General features: G+C 36.2%; 1 protein-coding gene across 1 annotated transcript; it reads right to left on the bottom strand.

Moving 5' to 3' along the window:
• Nucleotides 1-1,266: 1,266 nt before the first annotated feature.
• LOC121406017 (leucine-rich repeat-containing protein 15-like) lies at nt 1,267-3,695 on the bottom strand. The gene has a single exon (XM_041597021.1). It carries the CDS (start codon nt 3,520-3,522, stop codon nt 1,456-1,458), a length of 2,067 nt encoding a protein of 688 aa, XP_041452955.1. The 5' UTR covers nt 3,523-3,695; the 3' UTR covers nt 1,267-1,455.
• Nucleotides 3,696-17,036: the final 13,341 nt, after the last annotated feature.

Raw genomic sequence — 17,036 nt, 5'->3', positions numbered from 1 at the left:
CGTAAAGACATGGAGAAGAGAACATTGTTCTCTTCGTCCATTTCTTTACAATATAAATATATATATATATATATATATATATATATATATATATATATATATATATATATATATATATATGTATGTATGTATAGGCTATATACATAACATATATATATATATATATATATATATATATATAACAGTGCTTCCCACAAAAAAACGAAACCGAGGTTTACCGATGACTTATCATAAATCATATAACACAAGATTTTTCATCCACGCATGAGAGAGTAAAAACAATTTGAAAGAGGATAGCAAAAAGTCATTTGGCGGGGGTATCAAAATTTCAAAAAGAAAATCACATGCCTAGAAAGTTCAATATCTGAATATCTGTAATTTAATAGCTAAATCGCAGAAAGTGGTTAAGAAATAACAAAGTTATATTTCTTCGAAACAATGCCATAATTTCATGAAAACGTGTTTTCACCGGTATCCAACCGAAACTATCAGAGTTAACAAAATACTTTCTGCATGGCTGATCGTCAACAAAACGGAGTGTCGAGTAAGTCTAAAAGGTATCCTGTAAAACCTCTTTATTTTATGAAATTATCTGAATTCAAGCCTTATTTCAAATAAACAGAACTTCGTTATTTCTCGACCGTTTTCTGTAACAGAGGTATCAAATTAAAAAGCAGATATTGGTCTTTTTTAAACTTTGATGCCGCCCGCCAAGTGACTTTTTAGTTTCCTTTCTTCAAACTGTTTTTGCTCACTCATGCAAGAATGAGGAATAATCAGAGTTATTTCAATTGAAAGAGGAGACCCTAAGCTTTACAATGATAGGTCATTTGTCTATTGTATTTGCGATTAAGGCATGATAAATCATCTATAAATCTCAGCTTCGTTTTTTGAAGGACACACTGTATATATAAGGGTGTGTGTGTGTGTGTGTGTGTGTGGAAAAAAAGTTTTAGGATATTATTAATATACCATTTTATAGAAATATTTCACCGTCTAAACTTTTATGATACGATATATGTATATCATTAAAAAAAATGGTTCAAATCTTTCACAATTGAAAAAAAAAACATGTACTTCCCATAGACATGATAGACATCACAATGTGATACATTTAAATTCGCAATTTGTACCTACAGCACCTTTTTTCAAGTTTATTTTATTACCAAAGTTCCTTTTTTTTCTTTTATCGAGCGGAGACATTGGAGATCAGTTGGACTTTAAATAATTCCAGGAACAATACATCAAAACTTATTGTTGGGCTAGATTCAAGCAAAAATTAAAAATTCGCGATCTAAGAAATTGATCCTGCATAGTTTTTGCTCTTAATATTTCTTTTCTCCAAAGGTATGATTGATTTTAGGACAATAATTTTTTAGTGGTGTATCCAAAATTAGCTTTCGTAAAACATATTTATGAATGCCGATCAGTCATAAATTCTCATCCAATGTGCACTCACGATAGAAAACTTATGTAGAGAATCCAAGTTAAATGAAGAAACCATTGTCTTTCGGTGCTATTAAGAAGAAAGTGTTTGCAAATACCGTTTGTAGGAGATGTTTCTGTGACACGGTTTTTTGGACAAACATCAGAATGGTAGAGACTCACAGCGCTTCTATTTCTGAAAATCATTGGACTCCAACAGTAGACCCTCTGCACCCCCGACCTCTGGAGCCATTCCACAAGAGGCATTTCCTCACAATCGCAACGCCAGGGGTTCGGGTCAAAGTAGATGTTCCTTGAGAGAAGTGGGAGACGAGACGATGGGAGCAAAGACATGAGGTTGTTGTTTCCAAGGCGGAGGGTAAAATGGCTCTGATTGGGGAATGCAGACTGCTCGATTGAGTCAATTCGGTTGTTTTCAAGATTGATTTCTTGGACATGGATCGTTGTAAAAAAGGCAAAGCTCGGGATGTTTTTAATCAAGTTCTTACTAAGATCGATGACTCTAATCATGCTGATGTGGGAGAATGCCTCTCTGGGAATGGATCTGATTATGTTCAAACTTAGATTTAAATTCCTTATGAATGGCGCAGTTAACACCGGAATATAATCCATGCGATTTTCAGTTAGGACCAAATCAGTTACCGATAGAAGTGAATCTTCCAAAAACGATAAGTTGGTTAGGAGGTTGAGAGAACGCAATGTAACATTTACCATTGAAATCCTTTGTAAGGTTACAGACGTGTTTTTAGATGCAACCAGGGTAACATTATGAACATTAGTATGTGATAAAAAGAGCACCATCAATCCGGGAAAGTGGTCAACAAATAATGATAGAATAGGATTCCCTTCCAGATTAAGATAGGTGATAAAACACCCTTTCATACTTTCTGGACCTACGTATGATATGTCATTCCATGGTAATGAAATATGGAATAAATTACAGGGAGTGTTTTGCAACCCGTCGTTACTTTGAGTGTCGTTGGTAGGGCAATAATTGACAGTTAATGTTTTGATACGGTTATGAGAACCAATAATCTGCCTCGTTGTCCAAGGCAAACGTAAGTTTGACAATTTGTTGTTGTTGAATGAAACTCTTTCAAATAAACCTAATGAGCAAATATCGCTTATCCTATTTCCACCTACGTCAAAAGATATAGCACTAATATCCTCAACAGATTTCAAGGCATTATTTTGTAAATACAGACGATGTAATGCCAGATTTGGCGGAAGTGATATGTTACTAATTTCATTTGATTGAAGTGTTAGGCGAAGGAGAACCGTAAGGTTTCTTACATCTCTCTCATTCAGTACTTTAAGGCGATTGAAGCTTAAATCCAAGAACGAAATCTGTGACAACATGGATAGATCTGGAACTTCTGTTAATTGATTTCCATCCAAATTTAGATACCAAATGTTAAAAGAGCCTTTGAACGCTCCTGGGACGACCACTCGAATTTGATTGTGGGACAGGACAAGCATGCCAAGTGCGCTCATACAAGTAAATTTATCTAGTACAACTAGTCGGTTGTAGGACAGATTTATTGCTGCTATATTGCCATGTTGGTCGGAGGATTGCCAGTCCATTTCTTGAATATCATTATGTGCCATGTTGAGTAGTCGAAGGCTCGGAATGCGTCGGAGAAAGGAAAAGGATGCAATCCGATTCTCGTCAAGATGCAGGTTAATAAGCGTTGACGATCTTGAAGAGGTCGTAGAATCAGAAAGATTACATTTATCATCTGGTATTCGAAACTCAAGAATATTGTTTTCTCTGAGAACAAGATGCTTAATATTTGGAAACAACATAGGCCAACACATGTTCGGTATTTCTGCACTTAATACCGAATCTACGATAGAAAGGGAAACCACGCTCGGTAAATAAGGCAACGGACTTAAGTAATTTTTCTTGTTTTCCGATAACCTTAAGTTACTCAAGGAAACGTTTTTAGAATTGAAAAGGTCTTCAGGCGATTCAACACGATTGCCATCTAAACAAAGCACGGTAAGATGGTTGTTAGTCCACGACCGAGGGAGCTGCAGGAGTCTGGCGTAACTCAGATCAATTTTCTTGATCATTGGAGGAAGGGGCGAGTAGGAAACGGTCTGGATTGGATTTCTTGCAAGGAATAGGATCTCTAGAGAAGTCAGATTTTTCAGATCTGGTAAATATCGGATATTATTTTCACTCAGAAAAATACCTCGAATCCGGTCGGCATGCTTTATTTTGTGAAGGTCAAACTGTTGCAACCCCACTCCAACGGCTTCAATGACGGATACTGAATACGACAATTGACGCAGACTCTTTATGAAGTTGCGAGACAACCTTATCATCAAATCGCTGCCGTCTCCGACATTTTGAAAACTTGTGGATTCAACTTCATGGATAAAATTGCAATCTAAGTTAAGATAGTGAAGAAACTTCAATTCTCGAATGGATGCAATATGTGCGATTTGATTATACTGAAGATATAATTTTTGAAGACTGTCCAGTCCAGAAAATGCTCTTGGATCAAGTCTTGATATAGTATTGTGATCAAGGTGCAGGGCACTTAAAAGATGAAGTGTAGAAAATGCACCATCTTCAACTGCAGTGAGGCGATTTGAAGATAACACGAATATTTTTGTGTTTACCTCGACAACTGGAATCTTGCTCAATCCTTTGGTACGACAGAATACAGATAAACTACTGCCTATATTTTCTGTGCATCTGCATGGTTGGGGACAATGAACATGTGAACAAGAAACGATCAAAAAGGGCACCAGCAGTACAGACAACATAAAACCAAATTTTGGTCCAATAAGCAAGTTGAATGAGGTAGCCATCTCTTCTTTACACGTTTTAACAATACTTCAACTATGATATGTAAAAGTGTTTCCTTTTATATGAAAAAATTGTGCATGTATATTTTAAACGGATCGTTGATCTGAAAACGAACCCAAATGTAAATACACGCCACTATCCCACTAAATTACAGTGTTGCGCGCATGCGCTTAAGCTGTCACAAACCAACTAGGACAGAGAAGAAAATGAAGATATTAAGCTAAAATTGATTCGTAATTTTAAAAGAAAATATAACAAATAGGAAAATATAACAAATAGATAATCTGATAATGAACCAAAGAATCCATTTCGACTTTTAGAATTCAAAAATGCGTTTTAGCTCAAGATTAAATCCGGAAAATTCGCATAATCTAGGATTGATATATTGAAATTAAAATTTGTTCTCCACTTGGGATGAAAATTAATGTCGTCCAACAAAATACGATCCTTAACGGAGCCAAAATTAATTGAAAAAGCAAGACTGATTATCTCTTAAATCAGGTTATAATTTCACATCTTATTGGAAGTAAATTCTTGGCACAAATTCAATCGATAGATCAAACATATATATATATATATTATATAAATTATATATACAGTGCGTATCAAAAAAACTTAGGAAAAATCATGTAATATTATACATTTGTAATATCCTGAAGATTTTTCCACATTTTAACATTGGTACAGATCCATTAAAGCAAATGAAGAAATAAATGTCGAAAAATATTTCCGCTTGAGAGAGCACCACTTAGTTTTGAAAAGTTAGTGAAAATGATTTGCGCAGAACTTTGAAATAGGTATGCGAATAAAAGTAGACCTTAATCATGAAGAACACGTGGAATTTAGCTAGTAAAATTGATTTGAAGATATCTTTTACCTTTTTTAACTTGTTTCCTTGCCCAAAACACCTCGAAGAGTGCATTGTCCCCCCCCCCCCCACTCCCCCACACGCTGAGGCCATCGTGACGATATTTGCTTTACACTGAGCTGTGATTTACATGAAATGGCTTAGCCTTGATTTTCATTTTGTTATTCATTGTCAAGCTTGGAAAAAGTGTGGAGAGACAAGTATTAAATGAAAAATCAAATGTAAACCCACTTTAAATAATAAAAACTTATGAAAAAATGCTGGAGATGTCTGATATAAACTTTTGTTCACATTCAGTTATGTCCTCAGATCCACCTGGCACCAAAAGGTTAAGGTTGTGCTTACTAAGTATTGAAATTTCAGTTCGGGTGGCAAAATTTAACGAAATGCTTGAATGTATCCGTTTTATTTCAATTGACTAAAAGTGCAAGGGAAATGTATGAGAAATGTTTCGCAGGGTAAGTTTGATTTTGCCCTTTCCCCTGGACACGATACGTATATTTTATACGGATCGTTGATCTGAAAACGAACCCAAATGTAAATACACGCCACTATCCCACTAAATTACAGTGTTGCGCGCATGCGCTTAGGCTGTCACAAACCCAACTAGGACAGAGAAGAAAATGAAGATATTAAGCTAAAATTGATTCGTAATTTTAAAAGAAAATATAACAAATAGGAAAATATAACAAATAGATAATCTGATAATGAACCAAAGAATCCATTTCGCCTTTTAGAATTCGAAAATGCATTTAAGCTCAAGATTAAATCCGGAAAATTCGCATAATCTGGTCGGCTCATAGGATTGATATGTTGAAATTAAAATTTGTTCTCCACTTGGGATGAAAATTAATATCGTCCAACAAAATACGATCCTTAACGGAGCCAAAATTAATTGAAAAAGCAAGACTGATTATCTCTTAAATCAGGTTATAATTTCACATCTTATTGGAAGTAAATCCTTTGCACAAATTCAATCGATATATCAAACATATATATATATGAATAAAAGAACTTAACTGTTGGCATTACAAAAACAGCATTACTCGTGAATTTGTTTCGCATTCCTGATATATATATATATATATATATATATATATATATATATATATATATATAATATATATACAGTTCGTATAAAAAAAACTTAGGAAAAATCATGTAAGATTATACATTTGTAATATCCTGAAGATTTTTCCACATTTTAACTTGGTACAGATCCATTTAAGCAAATGAAGAAATAACTGTCGAAAAATATTTCCGCTTAAGAGAGCACCACTTAGTTTTGAAAAGTTAGTGAAAATGATTTGCGCAGAACTTTGAAATATTATGCGAATAAAATTAGACCTTAATCATGAAGAACACGTGGAATTTAGCTAGTAAAATTGATTTGAAGATATCTTTTACCTTTTTTAACTTGTTTCCTTGCCCAAAACACCTCGAAGAGTGCATTGTTCCCCCCCCCCCACTCCCCCACACGCTGAGGCCATCGTGACGATATTTGCTTTACACTGAGCTGTGATTTACATGAAATGGCTTAGCCTTGATTTTCATATTGTTATTCATTGTCAAGCTTAGAAAAAGTGTGGAGAAACAAGTATTAAATAAAAAATCAAATGTAAACCCACTTTAAATAATAAAAACTAGGTGAAAAAATGCTGGAGATGTCTGATATAAACTTTTGTTCATTTTCAGTTATGTCCTCAGATCCACCTGGCACCAAAACAAAAGGTTAAGGTTGTGCTTACTAAGTATTGAAATTTCAGTTCGGGTGGCAAAATTGTAATGAAATGCTTGAATGTATCCGTTTTATTTCAATTGACTAAAAGTGCAAGGGAAATGTATGAAAAATGTTTCGCAGGGTAATGCTGGCCTGACACTTGTACAACTTTTGGCCACGATTTTGTCGTGGCAAGTCGTGCCATTTTGGGGCACGAACTGGGAGGCTCCCGCACTGTTTTACGACTCGTTCACGCATAGTTCACAACGAGTTTACAAATGCGTGCCCGTCAGTGTCCACATTGACACGAACTGGCACGACGAGTTCACACATAGTTTGTGCATAGTTTACGCACTTCCCGCATTGGCACGACGAGTTTGCGCAATTCGGACGGTGTCGTGCTGAACTATTCGTGAACACGACGCGAGCTGTTCGTGAACCATTCTTGACAGTCGTGGCATGGCGCGCACTGCCACGCACTGGCACGCATCGTCCCGACGAGTTCACGAACAGTTTGCGCATAGTTCACGACCCGGTGGCTAAATTTTGTCGTGACCAAAATTTTGAACATTTCAAAATTCTCGTCCCGACATGGCACGCATTCACGACATGTCACGACGTGTTTACGCACACTTCACGCCAGTTCACGACTAGTTTGCGCGATTTTGTGTCACGTATTGGCACGACTCAAGTCGTGCCAATACGTGACACAAAATCGTGCAAGTGTCAGGCTGGCATTAGGCTATCGTAGGGCATAAGTTGTGTACGCCAGCAATACGCTAAGCATTCGTTGGAATACGTTACTTATAAGTTAACGAAGCGTTCGATATAAGTTACTAATACGTTATGTATACGTCCAGCTCGTTATGAATACGCTAAGTATACGCCCAGAGTTGAAAAAAATCAAAGTTCAGCGTATGCCGACGTTTTAGAGAAATTTTGATACGTCGGGCATTCCGTTTATAAAAAAAAATGCTTAGAATGTCCACTTTTCAGGTTGGAGTATCACAAATTTTTGAGCTCGCGCTTTGCGCTCGCATTATTTGGTGAGTTATGTATCTTATTTATGAGTCACTAAATGCAGTCCATAACAGCTTCATAGTTTTAAAATATACGTTTTCAGATATCTACTATATAATACTACAGAAAATAAATTGACCTATAATTGTATTTGTATAGAGAGACTAAAATGTTTTGAGAGGAAAAGTAATTGTTTTGCTACTTGGTAACATAATTATTACGGTATAAAATGTATTAAGTACTTAATTAGCATGTTTTAATTCTAGTGGGTCTATATTTCTAGACTACACTAGCATTATGGGTCAGGAAACTGGCCAGGTATGAGTAGTTGAGGACTCGAGATGGCGCAATAGGTTCGTATCTGTTTTAAATTATGATCCTATTATAATATGTTGTAGGTCCATGCTTAAAGCCGGTCTTTGATTTGGTAAAACCTCGACCCCCCCCAAAAAAAAAGAAGATAGATAATTCCCAGGGAGTGGAGGATGTGATACAATGTGTGCAAAAATGACTGATTGAATCCGATGACCGGGTAATGATGTATCATTCTGTAAGGCGCATAGACACGTCGTTTCGATGTAATAAGCGCTATATACAAAAGAGCGGAATAAATAAATAAAACAAAAAATGAGAAAAAAGATAAAAATTAATAAATTTAAAATAAAATAAGTAACAAATAACTTATAACTATGATAATAACAAGAATAAAAATTATGCATATCACTATTCTATCCCATTACTAACTTATATCAAATGCATGTGCCACAAACGATTGAGATGAGAAGGATTATAAACTAAAAATTTGTCTAACTAGATAGATTTATTTATATGAATAGAATATCTGCATATTTTCGTCTTGTTTATATCAAACTCCTTCATAAGCATCCGTAAGATGGGCAGAAAACTATAGGATGTAATCCCTATCAGTAGCTGTCTATCATCCATTTACTAAATATGTAAAACAAGTGCTTAAACGGCTATTTTAAATGAAAATAAAAATAAAAAACATTACCATGAGTGGGAACTAGATTTAAAGTTAAGCGCCTAAAAAACTGCCATATTTCAATGTCAATTGGTAAATATGCATTCAGTGACTCTATCGATTTTGTAATATTGTAATGTATGGTATTCTAATGATGCTTGGGTATAGTTCACATTACTAGCCATTTACCAAAGCTAAAGACATGTTCATTGAAGAATTTCCTGATTGGAAACAAATTTGACTGAATAAACAAAAAAGAAACATTGATTTTTGAAGAATTACCCCAATTGGATCTATATACTCTTCCTTGTATTGTACCGAAGTGTGATTAATCTGTGTAAATCCAGCTAATCAGATTTTTTTCTTTAATTAGGAACTGGAATAAATACACAAATAGGCCTACTTCTTATGTTAATGATAAGAATAATCACATTTCGAAAATGTTCTGTTGAGCTCTGTATATACAGTTGCTCCTATACTGTTCACTGCTTACAAATATTACATTAAACTATTACCCTAAAAGTCCCCAATTAAATGTCGTCTATTCAATTCTTAACTTTCGATTTTTATTCTGTCCTTTATTGTATTCCGACGAGGTATAATTCAGTTTTGCATTATGCATTGACTTACAACTGGAGTATACTAGTCTTATACTCTAAAACCATGCAACCTTGACTCGTTATGAATCATTTTTGGCTGATCGTTAGTTAAGAGTTACTAAGAAAGACTGGTGATTCTTTCTTGTGGTAAATGATATTGACCATGAAATGTTCATTGGTAGTTATTCAGCGCGTGAGAAAGGTCCACCAGCCATTCTTAAAGTCACAGCTTTATCAAACGAAACACCCACCTGGAATGTCAGCAGACAGGCGAAACATTATGAAACGTTTTAGCATGGCATGTCAAGGATTTCATGCTCCTTTCATTTTTAAATTATTTTTCGTGTTATCATGGAAATTGGATCATCATCTTGGTCAAATAATCACTAACATTATCATCATCATCTTTATCAACAACATCATCGTCATCTTGATCATCATCGTCGTCGTCATCATCCATCATCACCAGTAGCATCATCATTTGTATTAACATCATCTCTCTTCATCCGCTCTGCAACATCTTCATTGCCACCACCATCAACATATTCTTCACCATTACTTTTGTTATTATCATCATGAACTTCGTCATCATCATCATCATTGTCATCACCATCATCATTATCATCATCAATATCATCGTCGGCGTCGTCGTCCAGCCGCGGCGCCACAGTCATTACAGTGGGGGGCCGACCGCTCATATTATATGTGATCCTTCAAATAGTAAAGGAAAACTATAGAATAAAAACAGAGGAAGATATGGAAAAAGAAGGGAAAAAGGGACGAAAGAAAGACATTAATTTATAGATCGTGCCTGTCCCTATTAATTTATGTGAGAAAATGACCCCTCGTTCTACCGTCTATAAACAGATCAGCTCGTCCTGGCGCCACGCCTGTTAAGGCCCTAAACCGCAAATTGCACCTAAACCGCAAATTGCCGCCTAAGCATGTAGAATATTAACAAGGACCGTGCGCGCGTAAGAGGCGTGAACACAGAGGGTGGTAAACATAAATCGCAAAGGATAGAGGTTGAAGAGTGAGGAATTAGAACTAGGGCGCTGATCTTATTTTTATGAGAAATGTTGTTGTTGATACACGTATTTATTTATTTATTTGTTTATTTATTCATTCATTTATTTATTTATATATTTATTTCAATATTTTACCAGGGTGCTCATTCAACATGAAGTTGGTCTCCCATGGGGCCCTAAAAGGCTATCATTATTGTTCTTCTTGTTTGTTGGTTTTGGACTTTTGGTTATGGCGGGAGTTGGGCAACTTGGGCTGTACATAGTGCCGTTTTTTTTTTGTTTTTTTTTTTGGTGTTTTTTTTGTGTATCCCTAAGGCTCCCCTAGTATAATCTAACGCCTGTAGGTTTAAGCAAAGGAAAAGGAAAAGGGAAGAAATGAAAGGGGGAAAATAAAGAAAGAATCGCTATAAATAATTTTTTAAATATTTATTATAATCTTTTTAAAACTTTAATACAAAATGTTACGAGGGTAATGAAGCCATGTACTCATATTATTATAGTCATAATCAGTACGAAATAGTAGTAGTAGTAGTAGTAGTAGTAGTAGTAGTAGTAGTAGTAGTAGTAGTAGTAGTAGTAGTAGTAGAGTAGCAGTAGTAGAAGTAGGAGTAGGAGTAGTAGTAGTAGTAGTAGTAGTAGTAGTATAGGAGTAGGAGTAGTAGTAGTAGTGGTAGTAGTAGTGGTAGTAGTAGTAGTAGTAATAGTAGCTTATTTTCAAAAATTTTCAAACTTTAATACTAAATGTTACCAGGGGAGTGAAACCACTCATCCAAGGTCCTTCGTTATCAATGGTATAATCATTATCATTATAGTCACAGTAATTATCATTATTGGCAGCAAGAGTAGTAGAAGCAGTAGTAGTACAGTTCTAGTAGTAGTAGTAGTAGTAGTAGTAGTAGTAGTAGTAGTACAGTTCTAGTAGTAGTAGTAGTAGTAGTAGTAGTAGTAGTAGTAGTAGTAGTAGTAGTAGTAGTAGTAGTAGTAGTAGTAGTAGTAGTAGTAGTAGTAGTATTAGAAGTAATAGTAATTTATATTTTATTTATTTACAATTAACCAACAATATAAACTTTATTTCTTTGAAGAGATTTTGGTATTGAACAAGATACAAAAACATGGTTTACTATTATATTCATGTGCATTTTTTTAACTTCTGTGCAGCCCTGATTCCAACAACCAAAAATTATTGCAATTAAATAATTTGAAATCCAAAGTTCCTTTATCACCATTCAAGAAAAACATGTTAAATTTAGCATTCTGTTGAAATGACAGCAATCGGTGGCCTACCTTGAGAGAACAATATTTTCATAATTGAGTGACTGTCCTTTGAAAGCGATAAGGGCATGTCATCCGAAGTGATTGACTGTGTAAGTGATTCGTACTTCAAAGCTATATTCCATGATGAAAGTCACGTCTATAGTCCCAGTTGTCATATTTCACTTCTTTTTAGCGGGAGAATAAAAAAAAAAAAATCTGTGGTGATATTGTCATTATAATTACGTTTATGTGAACAGTTTGCTGATGGTATTCAAGTTCAGAGAAATAAAAGCAAGTAGCAAAAGAATAGGTATTGATGAAATTGAAATGCCCCACCCCCAACTTGAAACCCCCACAGGGCCCCAAGGGGGGTCGTCCTAGGAGCTGTCATGAAGAACTCTTAATTTTTCACCCAATAAGATTCTATGCATGACACAACTTCCATTTCTGGAACTGGAGAAGGAGAAGTAGAAATTTACAGTTTTGCCTCTGGATGCCCCCCCACAGGGTCCAGGGGGTACCATTTAAACACCTGTGCGTCCCCTACCCCTAAGCATGATTTCAGTCAGGTTTGGATAAAATTTGACCATCTATTTTGAAAAAGAAGAAAAAAAATAGGATTTTCCTTAAAGTGCCCCACCCCCAAATTTTAAGCCCCCACAGGGCCCCGAGGGGGCCACCCCTGGAACTGGCATGAACAACTTTTGTTCTTCACCTATTAAGGTGTCTACACACCAAACAACTTGACTGTTCTACTTCTGGATCTGAAGAAGATTTCTGAAATTTACAGGGTTTCCCCCTTCGGGGCCCTCCCCCTGGGCTCCCATGGGGGCTACAGGTATCCCTTGAACAACTTTGTGTCCCCTACACCTAATCATAATTCCTACCAGGTTTGAATGATATCTGACCATCCATTTTGAAACAAGAAAAACACATGTTTTTTCCCTGAAGTGCCCCACCCCCGACTTTTAAGCCCCAACAGGGCCCCAAGGGGGGCACCCCAGGAACTGGCATGAACAACTTTATTCTTCGCCTATTAAGGTATATCTACACACAAAACAACTTGACTGTTCTACTTCTGGATCTGTAGAAGAAGATTTTTGAAATTTACAGTGTTTTCTCCCTCGGGGGCCTTCCCCCAGGGCCCCCATGGGGGCTACAGGTATCCCTTGAACAACTTTGCCTCCCCTACGCATAGGGATGATTCCTACCAAGTTTGGTCAAGATTGGACCAGCCGTTCTGGAGAAGAAGATGAAAATGTAACAGTTTACAAAGAGTGCATTGCTATTGAGCAAACAAGACTAAACTTTTTTTCTACAAGCTTAGGCGGCGATTTGCGGTTTAGGTGCAATTTGCGATTTAGGGCCTTAACACACGCCGCCCCTGGTCAGCAGCAGCAGTAGCTGTGACTTTGAACTATCATTTCATCACGCTACTTGTTCAGTCTATTCCCAGCTTCCTCTAATTAATTCCGCATCATTTTTTCCCATCCCTCCTATTTATATTCCATCCTCTTTCTTGGTGGTCATCGCAATATCTCATCACTCTTGTGCTGTTTCCCATCAAAGATAATGAGATAGATCGTTCATGCCTGCATACTATGTAACATGAGGGCACCGTTGCACGAAGGTTTGCAATCGATCACGATTGCACACTTAACATGCTTAAAGCCGCAATTCTGATTGGTTAACTCTTTGTCTTTTCACGGGGAATATGCACGCAACAGTACTTTTTGATTGGCCATGGCAAGTATTTCGATTGTGACTGAACCAAAGGGCCCTGTGACAGTGAAAATATCAAACATGTCGGTTGAGAATACCATGATAAGAAAAAGGTTTCTTCTTAGAATTGATTTTGGCAGTTGTTTGGTTGTACAACTCTTACTCCGATCATTGTCACCCTGCACCAGTCTTCATCTCTCCAGTAATTTATGTCTCGCCTGCAAAGCAAAGCGAGACCCTATGCGCCGCTTTTCCGACGGCAGAGGTGACGGCGGCGGCGCGGCGTCGTCAACATTATTTTTAAATCTTAACCAAGGTTAAGTATTTGAATTGTCATCATAACTTAGAAAGTATATAGACCTAGTTCATGAAACTTAAAACATAAGAGTAATCAAGTATTACTAAATATCTTGCCTGAGTTTTAGGTCACATGACCAAGGTCAAAGATCATTTGTGGTCACTGTACTTAGACCATGTTGGGGGAATCAATATCAAAATCTTTAGTAAAGTTAAGTTTTTTAATTGTCATCATAATTTAAAAAGTATTTAATAATACATATATTTTGCGTTTGCGTGGATGCGTGGTGTGTATACACGTAGCCTAAATGCCTCATTCGAAAAAAAAGCAATGCATGATTTTCTTACAGTCCCCCCCCCCCTCCCCCTTGAGTGTCATACCAACATTTTTAATGGAAGTATATCGGGGGCTTTTTTTTGAAACCCTTTTTTTTCTTGTCAAATTCTCCTTGGAAAAACTGTCCAACTAGGACCCTGAGTCATGGTGTATATTCGTTGATATATAAAACAAATCAGCTGAATATATATATTTAACTTGATCGTCTTAATAATTGAATGAGCAAATTGATATATACATTAAATTATTTAATTTTACGCAGCAATTTTCGCTTTAATTCAACTAATTCAAATGTACGAATACATGTATCAATGCATAGTAATTAATAGTTTTGAAATCATGTAATGATAAAATTAAGAAAAAATGGTGAAAATAGAACATACCAGAAGAAAGGTGTTTAGCTTGTTTGAACCGAGCATTTAACATGTTCACACATCGTGGAGGCGGCACAGTGGGTGCAAATAATGAAAAGAAAGATATAAAACAAATTAAACAAAATGTGAATGCTAAAGAAATAAAATAAAAGAGTATAAAAAGAGGTCTGTGCCATCTAACTTTATAATATCCCTATCATTTAATAGAGGAAAAGGAAACAAAATATCCCCATCCCCCCCCCCCCCTCCCAGCAAAATATCGTGGCAGCAATTCTGTTCACGCATTATACATGCTATAACTCGACCTGGTTCTTGTGAAAGTCATCGGGTTCACGGAGAGGTAAAAACGAAAAAGAGTGGAAGAAACTGATGGCAACCAGTTCCTTAAATCCTTTAAGAGGTAGGGTTCTTAGAATTGATATATTAGTGGTGAGGCGATGTCAAACCTTGGTAAGCTGGAAAGGACAAAAGATTATCAGCTTAAATGCGATGGATAAATTGTGTTGGGATTAGAAAATTCTGCTTCTGCAGAAATAAATGGTGTATCGCGTGTCCCCGTCGAGTATGATTTTCAAAATACCTTTAGAAATATCTTTAAATAAAGGTTGAGCATTGGGGCCCAGAGGATTAGTCTCTGGACTTTGAAGCAGATGGTTGTGGGTTCGAATCCCAAGCATGACGTCATTTTGTTCAGAAAAAAGTTGATCAACAATGTACTGCAATCGACCCAGGTGAGGTGAATTGATAATTCACCCAAGTTAAGATGAACGAGAACCGGAATCGGTACAGCGTGAAACCGTTAGTAGGTCCATAGACATGATAGACGGGGTAATAGTCAGGCAGCATATGTCATGATTTACCGGCTACTTCGACAAATTGGCTAAGTCTGATTTTTCACTTTTATGTGATTGGTGACATCACAAGGATCAACTTTCAACTTGGTGACAAATTTCTAATGGTCATCTTGACCATGTGAGGGGTCAAAATGGGGTCAATAGGGGTCAATTTTTGGAATTGCCCCGATTGTGTCGAGTTATACATCAAATTGTTTGTCTGGTTATACTGAACAAAAAAGTGTACACAATCATATACTCTTGACCTCCCGTAAAAAAGTTATGACCGGAAATAGCAAAAGGTCAACGAACTTTCGTTACATTGTATATATGGCAAATTACACTGAAGGTGTTAAGAAAGCTATTTTCCGAGGGGGTCCTTACTTTTCTTTTTCATGTTTGTACTTTTTTATTTTCAATTTTAATAAGTTCACCTTCAGAGGTCCTTATCCAGAAGATATTAGGGTCAAGACAAGGTCAGGGAAAGGTCAAAGGGTCAACATGTAGCTGAAATACTCTAAAAGCGACTAGAATCGTAGAAGTCTCATTTTTTAAGGGTTGTTTATTTTGAAATGTCTGTATCTATAACATTAAATAAATTAAGATGCTTATTAAGGAACAAAATAGATTAACAGAGATAGACGTCGAATGCGTTTAGTGTGGTATCATGGTATTGCAAGAGTACATTGAAACAACTTGACAAACCCTTGTGCCCTTATCATCTTCATGATGTAATAAGTGCAACCAGCTCTTTCCGAGTGTCTTTTTTTAAGGAGATCAATTTTAAGTTCAATTCATTTTCAATTTACTAGTCATTGATATGTAAAGAAACATTTCCTTCATTGCTTTGTCAGAATATTTCAATCAACAGAAATTATTGTATTGTAGTAGGGTATAAGTGTAATACTATGTAACAGAATAAACATCGATTGACCAGTGCCCCAGCTGCTAAGAAAGATGCATAACATTTCATTTGGATTAACTTAGGATTGAGGATGATATTATAAGTTGGGCTCCAATTGCTCCTTAATTCAAAATGTGTGACGGTTATATTATTTCTGACGAAGAGGCAACATCATGCAGGCATGCGTAGTGTAGAAGTGTATGTCAATATTATGCTGATGTGATATATTCTGACCATTACTCGATCTCTGGAGCCAAGAAGGACTACACAATTCTGGTGTTGTGCTGTTCTGAGCTAATCATCGGGGCCGCTTTTGCATATTGTAAAGAGAAATTTATAGATTTCGTGCATACTTTTGGTCAATTACTATGTATCTTTCAGTAAAAAAAAATATGCAATTTTCTTTTACAAATTCTGGGGACCGCTGCAACCTCCGCCCGCTGCGGCATGGCCGTGGTTTATTTGATGTGATTATTCTTTCTGGCAACATCCAGGTAGTTCACAAAGTAGGAGAAAAAAAACCGACAAAAGAACATATACCCAAGTACATGACAATATTTTCTGTTGATTAAAATATTCTGTACAAACAAATGGATGAAATGTTTCTTTACATATCAAAGATCGGTAAATTGGAAATGAAAAGAACTTGAATTGAGTTCCTAAATCAAGCAACTCGGAAAGAGCTGGTTGCACTTATGACGTCATGAAGATGATTTGATTTTTTATAGGATTTGTCAAGTCGTTTCAAGGTATTCCTGCAATAAAACATGATACCACACTCAAACTATTCGACGTCTATCACTGTTTATCTATTTTGTTCGTAAATGAGCA

This window comes from Lytechinus variegatus, chromosome 1 (assembly GCF_018143015.1).
Source record: "Lytechinus variegatus isolate NC3 chromosome 1, Lvar_3.0, whole genome shotgun sequence".
Classification (NCBI taxonomy): domain Eukaryota; kingdom Metazoa; phylum Echinodermata; class Echinoidea; order Temnopleuroida; family Toxopneustidae; genus Lytechinus; species Lytechinus variegatus.
Note: the sequence above shows the minus strand (reverse complement) of the source record. Positions and strands in the feature narration are given on the sequence as shown.